The sequence below is a fragment of the Erpetoichthys calabaricus genome, chromosome 3, assembly GCF_900747795.2.
Source record: "Erpetoichthys calabaricus chromosome 3, fErpCal1.3, whole genome shotgun sequence".
In the NCBI taxonomy this organism is placed as follows: Eukaryota; Metazoa; Chordata; class Cladistia; order Polypteriformes; family Polypteridae; genus Erpetoichthys; species Erpetoichthys calabaricus.
The window spans coordinates 117,077,897-117,089,378 of NC_041396.2; the positions used below are offsets into that span (position 1 = coordinate 117,077,897).

The 11,482-nt window shown below is 37.0% G+C and overlaps 1 protein-coding gene across 1 annotated transcript; it reads right to left on the bottom strand.

The window, feature by feature from the left end:
- Positions 1–9,386: 9,386 nt before the first annotated feature.
- LOC114649332 (protein ZBED8-like) lies at positions 9,387–10,820 on the bottom strand. The gene has a single exon (XM_028798837.1). It carries the CDS (start codon positions 10,818–10,820, stop codon positions 9,387–9,389), a length of 1,434 nt encoding a protein of 477 aa, XP_028654670.1.
- Positions 10,821–11,482: the final 662 nt, after the last annotated feature.

The window sequence follows — 11,482 nt, forward strand, 5'->3', positions numbered from 1 at the left end:
TTTAACGGCTGAAATCTAACGTGGTTTGTGCCCTTCAGAATGAAAAGAGTTTGCATTTACCTTTTTAATAAAAGGCGAGCTTTTAAGCCTGAGAAATCACCCCGTAAATGCACACGTTTAATTGCACGTGTTAGTATGTATGCTTACACAGTATTAAAAGACACTCAACAAGTACACAGTATTAAAAGACAGTCAACAATTAACGTCATTTACCTTCATTCCCGCCTCCTCCATTAGAGTATATGGACAAAAAGCAGGTTCCAGTTATGACCATTACACGTAGAATTTCGAAATGAAACCTGCCTAACTTTTGTAAGTAAGCTGTAAGGAATGAGCCTGCCAAATTTCAGACTTCTACCTAAACGGGAAGTTGGAGAATTAGTGATGAGTCAGTCAGTCAGTCAGTCAGTCAGTCAGTGAGTCAGTGAGGGCTTTGCCTTTTATTAGTATAGATATCATAAAATGTGACCTGAGAGAAAATGTGAGACTTTCTGCAGCTGCAAGTTTATGTAGAATGTTTTTTAAAACCAGAAGAGGCATTATTGTTCAGAGGCAAGTATTTACAAAATGTGGAAACTACAAGGAGAAGAGACAGTTCTTAGTATTATTTTTGTGTATAAAATTGTGAGCATTATTTTTATATTAGGATGACTTTTAAATCTGTAGCTGTTAATTTTTCTGTTTAAAATTACCCCAAAATTCCCAGAAATCTCCTGCTTATATTTAAATATTTTGTAAAGGAACGAACAGTGTAAGAATTACTGAAGTGATTTGTAATACATTTTTGATAACAGTAACTAAGGTGATGCTGCAGTAGGTAGTAATGTGACAATCTGTCTCAAGAATCATAAAAGGTTCTACAAAGTTTAAATTACAGGACTCTGGTAATCAAAAGGGCTCATAAAAACTCCGGTAACATGTAAATTTGCTCATTATTGTATACTGTAGTTCTAATGTTATGTTCAAATGAAACAACATTGCTTTGTTGCATGCTTGTATGGCCAAATTGTTCTGTGCAATTCAGAATTCAAAGGATCTTTTGTTCTTTCTGTCTTAGGTACCTAATATGAAAGTTAGGTTAGGTAACATGAAAAACATTATGCTAATAGTGAATTTCCCCTTGGGATTAATAAAGTATCTATCTATCTATCTATCTATCTATCTATCTATCTATCTATCTATCTATCTATCTATCTATCTATCTATCTATCTATCTATCTATCTATCTATCTATCTATCTATCTATCTATCTATCTATCTATCTATTGTCATACACATGCGCATGGGAGGCAGCTAAAGGGCTCGGGGGAAGACAATTCTGAGGCATGCCGGGATGTGGCAGAGTGCACTGATTCTTTTTTTCCCTTGCCTGTAGACCATTCCCGGGAGATCTCACCTGGCTCTCATGACATCACTTCCGGGACCGAGCCAATGGAAGAAGACCTTACCGGCTCCAGCCCCTCTGATGTCACCTCTGGGCTTGAACCAATGACAGATGATCCTGAGCTAGACCCATATGACCTCACTTCCTGTCTTCCCCTTTAAAAGTCTAATCGTTTCCCCTATGTGTCAGTCTTGTTGTGGACTCTGTTGGAAGCACGTCAGTGCTCTATATTTTTGCATTTTCGACTTTGCAGCCAGGATACCTCATTATACGGGTGGCTGCCCCAAACCTTTATCTGTGTGATGTCTCGTTATTGCGACACTATCTATCTATCTATCTATCTATCTATCTATCTATCTATCTATCTATCTATCTATCTATCTATCTATCTATCTATCTATCTATCTATCTATCTATCTATCTATCTATCTATCTATCTATCTATCTATCTAGTGATCAACTGAATGAAGTTTTTTAAATTTCAGAGGGTTATATTGGTTTAGTCAGCTAATTTATGTATAATGAATGATAGATACATATTCCGACACACTATTGATATGAATACCATAACATTTATATTATGAAAAAATCCTGTCACCATCAGCACTTTAATATTTAAAACTTCCATTGGCTTTCACTAGCAAAAGATGATGTAATAAGTTACAAGAGAAATATGTGAATTTGAGGTGGGTGTGTCAGCACATTACACAAAAGATTTTAACATTATTCTGACTAATTTACACATACTGGGATTTTAGTGGAAGTTTGCACATTTAAGTAGTAAAACAACAAAAAACACTTAAGTTAATTAGCATATATGGGTGTTGGCCAACAAAAATGGCATAAACAGCACTGGAACTGGAACTTAATATGCAAATAGTTTTAAATTAATTAAATAACACTTCTGCTTGAGGATAATGCAGGCAGTTTTTGAATACACATTTAAAATAGATATTTTAAAAATTTTATTTCTAAATATAAAGTATGAGGGGTGGCACAGTAGTAGAGCTACTACCTCACTGTAAGAACACCATGGTTCACATCCCATATCCTCCCTGCATTGAGTTTGCATTTTCATGAGTTTCCTCTGGGTGCTCTGGTTTCCTCCCACAGTTCAAACACATGCAGGTTAGGTGGACTGGCGATACTAAATTGTCCCTAGTGTGTGGTTAGTGTGTGTGTGTGAGATCATCCTGTGATGGACTAGCATCCTGTCCAGGGTTTGTTCCTGTGTTGTGCCCTGTGCTGGCTGGGATAGGCTCCAGCACCTACCCCGACCCTATTCAGGATGAAGCGGGTTAGACAATGACTGACATTTAAATTATGTGCCCATTCTTCCTATACTTCTTACAGTTAAAGTCATTTGCAGTTTTGTAGCAGATATTTCTTAAAGGGCAATAAGACAGTTTTTTTATATTTCTGTATCTCTTAATGTTGTATGCTTTGATTTTGAAGGTTGAGTGGAATTGGTTGCTTTTTCACAGCCGTTAATGAATATGTTACTGTACTTAGTTATTGTTACTGTTAGAACTCAGGTACAACTTCAGTATTCTCTCCAAAGGGTAAGGTAATACTAGAATGATTAGAGCCTCTGTCTGTTGATGTGACCCAGAACACTTATCTCTAGTGACAACAAGAATCTGACTCCTCAGGAAGACATATGATCATCATATCATCATATGATCAACCTGAAGGCACAACTCAATGATGAATACCAGAAAAAATAACCAAAAGAAAGAAAGAAAGAAAGAAAGAAAGAAAGAAAGAAAGAAAGAAAGAAAGAAAGAAAGAAAGAAAGAAAGAAAGAAAGAAAGAAAGAAAGAAAATGCAACCATGACTAATGCACCTTGGTAGCTACTTGCTAAGTCCACCATGAGGTCATTAATTTGTTTTCCCTTGCCTCCTGTTTACATCTCAATATCTATTAATTCATGTTTAATAAACATTTCAGCTGGAGGAAGGAAGTAGTCATAAGGGCCTATTTCATTTTGGTGACTTTGACTATAAAAGAGTAATATTGTAGTACTTACTGTATTTTTTTCTCTTTTCAAGGATGATGTTGTTAAAAAAAGTAATTATGTGTCTCGTATTTAGCACTGAAAGCAATCTTTACCTTTTGTCTGTGAGACTAAGACTACCATTATTTATTCAGGCTGGACGAGCAAACTAATGAGGTTCACTTATTCAACTGTGCCTAAATGAGAGGCATTTCTGACATTTCAAGTGAGCTTTTTCTATCTGAGCTTTGTTGATCACATGCTATATATGGAAAACCACTTAACCCTGAATGAATCACCAGAAAAAAAACAAAACTATGAAGTCCATGCACATCTCTTTATATTAGATTCTCTGATTGAAACTGAATTCTATGTTTGTTTACAAGTATTAGTTGGTTGGGTTTGAGCAGGGTACCTTGAGGATGAAAAAGCAAAACTCAGAGAAACAAAGCTAAAACAGCTGAGAATTTATTACCATAGTTACATCGGAATACAAACAGCAATCAATAGATTTCATGCTGTCATCTTTATCTTATTTTCAATCCATATACTGTATATATACATTCTAATGGACGCCTGAAGGAATCCTATGCAACAGAAAGTCAATGTCCGGGCTCAACTAACATAGTGAACTACCTGGTGAGGGCCCGCCTGTCATATAAACCAAATGCTGCAAAGCAGAACATGGTCTTGGGTTCTGGTTACTGCTAGCAGTAGTCACACTGGATTATTTTTGTATAATAGCAGATTTTTTAATCAAAGGAAATACTTAAGCACAGCAGCCTATTGATGCACATATGACCCCATGTCATGCTTTATCTCTAGATTGTAACTCTAGACTAATATAGGCTTACTTTGATGCAACTAGTGAAGAACATTTTGATTTTTTTTTATATTTTGGTGAGGCAGTTTAAAAGTAATCTTTAAAAATCCTGAATTAATTCTTTTTAAAACTCAAGCAACCCAGTGTCCAAGAGCATATCCCCCCGTTTGAAAACTATTGCTCTAGCAATCCTTACCACTAAAATGGGACAGGAATGGATGATCACCAACGTTTTCTCTAATTAGTTTTGCAGTAGATAGTTCTTAAAGGACAATAAGACACAATTTACTTTCCAAAGTTATTATTTTATATAATTATTTTATTTAAGGACAGACAGTTAAACTTTGTTTTAATTCCCATGTCTCTTAATGTTGTATGCTTTGATTCTGAAGGTAGAGTGGAATTGGTTGCATTTTCATAGCCACTCATAAATATGTTACAGTAATAAATAATAGGCAGGTCTCTAGCATTAACTTGCTCCATGGAGACTTGAAACACCAAGTAACTTAAAAAAAAACACCAAAGACAAATAATAATAACAACAGAAAAATTAGTGTAAATGACCATGAAATTAAACAAAATAAACAATAGATGTTAAATGAACAACACAAAAAATAAACTACATAAAGTACATCAAAAAGGCTTTATCAAGAACAAGAATTTGAAAAATCTGACAACTTATATCAACATTTTCTTTAAAATAATTTCCCCCATTTTGGTTTCATTATCACAACTAACCAGGCAAGGTTCAAGGTTTTTATTTAGTCATGTTTACTGAAGAAAACATGAAATTTGCGTTAACGGTTGCAACCAGTATAAGACAGAAATTAAATACAACAAACAAATAGAAGCAAGATAAGTTAAAACGTAGCCAGAAATTCTAAAAAAGTTTACATTATTTAAAAAAAAACTTTTGTTTTGTTAAAACTACTTCTAGCAGTTTGACAGTACATTTAAACTAAAATGGGTACATGATACATGAAAAAAACTTTACATTTCTGGAGTTATCTCTGGTATTCCCTATTAAAAAAAGGGACATGGCACAAGGGAGAAAGAAATTTCTGGAGCAGTTTGTGGGGATCTTTAAAGCAGTTGTCCTCTATGATTTATTGAAATTAAATTCAGGGTGTAGTGGGTGTCATCATTAGTTGAGATAATTTCCAGTTTCAACAACATTGCCTTCTGACACACCTTTCACAAATCGTTGACATCAGACGCAATCACTTTAGCTGAATGTTTGGTAATGTGCTGGAGCATTTTTAGATTTTGCTTTGTCAGACTACTAAACCAGGCAATGAAGCTGAAAGTAATGACAGACTGAATCACACTGCTGTAAAAGTACAATATAAAGTTCTTGTCCACTTTAAAAAGTATGAGTTTACACTGGAGACATAACACTGGAAATTTCGAAAGTAACAGGAAAGAGGAAAAAAAAACTTTCTAAATACATCATCAGGGTGATAAACAAATGACAAAGTCAGCCATTTCTTAAAAAATCCATTATACTTGCTCCTGTGTTTCCTGGCAGAGGGTGAAAACACTCTCAATAAAGATTTTTTTCAGCTTCTCCATTCTGGATTAGACATTTTCAACTTATTACATTGATAAATGCATGACTTGCTAAGGTAAATATTTGAACCCAACTCCTTTTTCCTGCTAGTAATGGTTGATCCCATTTGATATCAAAGTTTAATTGCTTGTAATACACTGCAGCTCATAAAGTACCTGCCCAATCCTTATTACTGAGCTTTTTGTGTTTAGAGCAGATGCCTAGGTTGTTCATGCTGATTTTTAGCATCTGTGAATGTAATTTTAAATAACTGCTGCTAAGTCTTTTCCTTTTTCCATCTTGCCTTGATTTTGTTTGCTGAGAGATGGTGTCACTGACATTCTACTCAAGTTATCCCTCCAATGAAGACATCAGAACAGAAGGGTTAGAAGAAGCATACTGCATTTTTTTGGTTGGCAGGTAAGTCAGATATCAAGTTTATGCATGCACATGGAGGGGCATGAACATACAGTCATATCCCTGTCTTAAGTTTAAAATGTAATTATTTTAGATGCAAAACTCAGCTAGACTACATTACAAGAAAAAGGGAACCAGTCTTATAATAAATCACAAAGTTTAAGTAAAAAGTCAATATGTGTTAAGGTACTAGCGCTTTCTGCTCATCTTGACTTAACTGACATCCTGCTGTGTCGTTAAAAAGGATGTTGGTTCATATTAGCTTTTCTAGTTGCTGTGGAGGAAAAGTATGGCAACATTTTGTCAGAAGATAAAGAGTCCTATGTCAGACACCACCCATTCAAAATCAGAATTCAATTAATGAGACTCAAAATGGATGAATCAAGAGTAATGTGTGAAAGGTTAGGTTAGGGTAGTGGAGATTAGGGTTAAGGGTTGGCTTAGGGTTTGAGAACCTGCTGCTGGGTGACCATCCAACTTCAGAGAGTTGGAGTCTAAACTAGGTACAGGAAAAGTAACATAGAAAGCCTCTAACAGGGAGACCTAAACTAGAAGCAGGAAGGGGCAAGTATCCCAGCTGACATCTGGAGTGCATAATCCTTTTCCTCTCCTCATGCAAAGACAGATTTTAATGCATAAACTATCTTTTGATTTATGAATTTTCTGCTTGTAGAAAGCATTAAAATATCTATAATCAATTATCTATGTGTTGAATTAGTCTGTAATAGGTAGGTAGGCATGGCAGAAACCCAGGAAATACAAGAACGTGCAACAAAGATAACTATCCTTTAATATAAAAGCCCAAGTACTGTTACAGTACTGTTCTTTTCACATTGAAAGGCAAGTCACTTACCTTTTCTGCTTTTGTTGTCAGCACAGATTGAGTTACTCTAAAACTCAGTGGTTTTCCAGCTCCTAATTATTTTCATTTTTCATTCCAAATTGTGTCATGACTTTTAAACTCATAGAAATTGCCATAGAACTGATCACCCAGATATTTACAATGAAAGCAACACACTCTGTTCATTCAGTTTATGGCTACTGGAGTGAACATTTTAAACCATTCGGAAGTGCTGGGTTAACATCAATAAAACAATTTGTATTCTGATTTAAGGTACTGTTCAGCTACTTAAATCACTGGGTAAAGCTAACTTGTCAGTATGTAAAAACAGCACCAAGCTACCCAGAAGAGTGTGAAGGATGAAATACTGTAGGTACAGTAAATAGAAAGTTGCAAGCAATGTTGGTAGGGAGGCCTGAATTTGGGAACATTTAAACAGTGGAACTATAAAAAAAAAATAAATGTGAGGTGTAAAATATTTCATAATAAAACAGTATAAAAGTAGAATGGTTTAATTGAACATGGAGCTGGGGCAAACATCCTTTTAATCCTGACAGAAAAAACTATGCAATTATGCAAATCATTACTGTGATTTCTTAAAGCACTAACACAGCAGAACTGAATGTGTCAGGCTGCTGCTCTGCGCAGACCTTGTACTCTAATCAGTGAATTATGTTTGTCCCTGAATATTCTGAAGAAGGATGGCAAAGTGGATTTCCTCAGATTTTACGGGGCCAGTCACAGTGTGAAGGAGAACAGCAAACTGAATTACAAAATATCTGAATTTGCTTTTTCAAACATGTAAAACATTTATTTTTAATAATTTATAGTACAGTAGAAAATGTCAATTACAACCCTAAAATTACTTTTAATTTGCTTTATTGATTGGACACTTAAGATATACTGGCTGTAGTATAGCTGGGGGATCTTGTGATAAGAGGACAACAAGAAAGAAAGGAACGGAAAGTTGAGGGAATAAGAAAGGATTAATAAAGTTTGCATTAAAAAATGAAATGGAGTGGTAATTGACCCACATCACAAAATACTAGCAATGAGTGATGAAATGTGAGTTTGTATACTCATGTTGGACAGAATGACACAGGATCAACGTTCATTAATCTTGAAATAGAAACTTGACTGAAATCGGCAAGATGTACGCTCATCTAATGCCATCCAGACTGCTCAAACTCAGTGCAGAGGGTTTGTATTCAGAATACAAAATATGGATGGAGTCTTGGTCTCGTCCGTTACGGGAGATGGATGTCTGAAGCGGAGCTCCGTTAGCAGCGGCTTTATTTTTTCTATTTCTTATTTTCCCAAGGTATCCTGTATTTACCCAACCTGAGGAGTTTCTACTACAGTATATAAACATGAGCAACAAGAAAGGGGGTCAGAAAGAAACGGAAAAGAAATCTAAAGCTACATCCAAGTCTAGACAGGCATTAAGTCTAAGTGCAAGGTACAGCCTTTCAGAGACTGATCTGGAACAGACAGGCAAAAGCACAGACTCCCCAGGACCCTGCTTCGCTGCATTGTCTCCTGTCGAGAGCGAAAATGGGAGTGAAGGTGCAAGTGATTCAGGTCACGATAGCTCTCCGATTCCAGAAGATCACTTGAAACTGGAAATGGCCTTGCAGTCCGCGCGTTCATCTACTCCTCGCGAGCCGGAAGCATCAGCTGTAATAGGGCTTGTCACCACCTGTAGAGCACGAAAGCCGAAACTATCTGTCTGAACTGAAGGTAATGATCGCAACAATGGTCATGGCCATAAATGAGCTCAAGTAAGACATTCAGAAAAATATAAAGAAAGAAATAAATGGCTTGCTCAAGACAAGTGAGAAGATAAATGAGAAGCTGCAGCTGGAGCTGCAAGAGCTGCGACTGGAGATGCAGGAGCTGCGGAAGGATAATAAAGACTTGGAAAAATGTGTATATAATCGCTTTGATGCAGCCTTTAAAGGTATGCTGGGAAAAATTGAGGAACACATTCAGGAACATGCGTCTAAACCAGTGGTTCTTAACCCTACCAGTTTCATATGCACATTCACCGAACCCTTCTTTATTGAAAAATAAAATATGATTTTTTTCAAATTCAAGACATAGGTATATGTTTTACTGGTTTACAAAATGAATCGTGTATGAACATCACTGAGTTCAAAGAACAAAACCAATATAATGCATGAATTCACAACAAATTACATACCTTTTCACAAGGTCTTAACCTTTTTTAATACTACCACACTGAAATGATTTTAATTTTTAAACTTATGTATTCCAATAATAAACTTATTGTATTATGCTATTTTTATCATTTTAACACACACCCATCACCTAATTTTCACCAGGCTACAATAATAATGAATATTTACTGCAAATCAGTGTGACTTCTGCTGTTGCCTTTGAGAGACCAGTTCAGAAATGTGTGGCTTCACCTTGGCAATTTCCACTCTCATGTCATTTTCACAACAAAGTCTGTTCCTTTTCTTCGTTTTTATGTCCAGCATCCTCGAAAAAGATTGCTTGCGAAGATATGTTGTAACAAACGGTATAAAAATTTCCAGGGCTTTCCTAGCAATAGTAGGATAACGTACCATTTGTCGACACCGAAACGATGAGAGCGTTGTTGGTCTGAAGAGTTGCTGTTGAATCTGGCTCTGCTGAATTTCAATGATTTCGTCGAGGTATTCATCATTGACATCTGCTGTCTCAATGTCAAACATAAACGGCTGTCTCTCCCATGCTGGATATGACTCTCTTGTAGGGAAGTATCCGTCGAGAGACTTTGCAAGCTCATCTAAGTGCGTGGCAACTGCTTGCTTCAGTTCCGTAGGTTCAGAAATATGTCCGATTCCAGACACATCTTCGATCATACTTACACAGTCGTCCAGCATGGGAAAGTTTGCGAAGTTATCATTCTTTGCTCGTCGTTTCCATAGCGGCAGCTTTTTTTGAAAAGCCTTCAGGTTTTCTTCCACTTCGATGATGTTGACTCCCTCACCCTGCATCTGCTGATTGAGATGATTAAGAGCTGCGAATATATCGGCCATGTACGCTAAAATGAGAATGAACCTAGAATTTTTAAAACAATCTGCATGACAATGTTGGTGCTCTTGTAAAAACTGAGTTAATTCCACAACCATAGCAAAAACACGATTCAGCACCCGTCCCCTGGATAACCACCGAACGTTAGAATGGTACAGAAGTACCTCGAATTCAGAACCCATTTCTTTACACAGCTCACTGAAAATGCGGTGCCTTATCGCACAATTTCGCACATAGTTCACACATTCAACTACAATTTTTAATACTTCCGTCATTTCTGGAGGCAAGGTTTTTGTTGCCAGTGCATGCCTGTGCAGAATACAATGCGTAACAATGATGTGTGGTGTGTCAGCTTTCACTAGCGCACCAAAACCAGACTTTCTTCCCAACATGACTGGAGCTCCGTCCGTACAAACTGCAGAAACCATATCCCACGAAAGATTGTTGCCTCTGAAGAAGTCATCCACAAGTTTCTTCACATCGGCTGCCTTAGTTGTTGTTGTAAGAGGCTTACAAAATAAAAAATCTTCCTTTATCATGTCATCTTTCACGTAGCGCACAAATACAGCAAGTTGACTTAGTTTAGAAACGTCTGTGGTCTCGTCGAGTTGGAGGCTGAATTTTGTCGGGCTTGAAATTAGATCTGCAACTACTTGATCTAAGATGTCTTTGCTCATATCCTCTATTCTGTCGTTGATGGTGTCATTTGAAAGAGGAATTTGTGATAATTTAACTTTGGTTGCTTTTCCCAGCATCAGATTCGCCATCTTCAACACAGCTGGTTTTATGAGTGTTTCCCCAATGGTGTGTGGTTTGCTCTGCTTTGCGATCAGGTAAGCAACTTCGTACGATGCTGTTAGGATCAGTTTGTTGATGGGTACAAAACCGAGAGCAGGCAGAGTGCCCTTTTCATCAAATCTGGCTCTCTTTATCTTGAATTCAGCAAGCGTTGTGTTCTTCTATTCCCCATCTCCATGTAGGTTAAGGAAGTGTTCTTTTAGTTTTGCCGGTACTAGACTAGAATTGCTTAACTTGGCATTACAAATCATGCAGATAGGACGCTGACTCCCATCACGTTCTGTTATATATGTGAATCCATGTTGTACATATTCGTCCAACCACTTTCTTTTTTTGTTCGACATAGTTAGTATACGATTAAAATATTAAGAAAGAAATCTCACGACATACTATCAGGACAGTCACAAGTCGACTACTGAGTGCACCAAATTCCCTGCAGCACCGATTGGCCGAACAATGTAGCATAATTACCTACAGCTAATGATGACCAAGCGGGGCGTGCCATACGAATCATATGAGTCGGGTGCATGTCTTGACCTCCCGGCGCCGAAACCCTGAGACTGACTCACCGAACCCCTAAGGTTCGATCGAACCCAGGTTAAGAACCACTGGTCTAAACTGAGAGCACTTG

Coding starts and splice junctions, on each gene's coding strand:
- LOC114649332 (XM_028798837.1), bottom strand. CDS start 10,820: ATGGCGAATCTGATGCTGGGAAAAGCAACCAAAGTTAAATTATCACAA.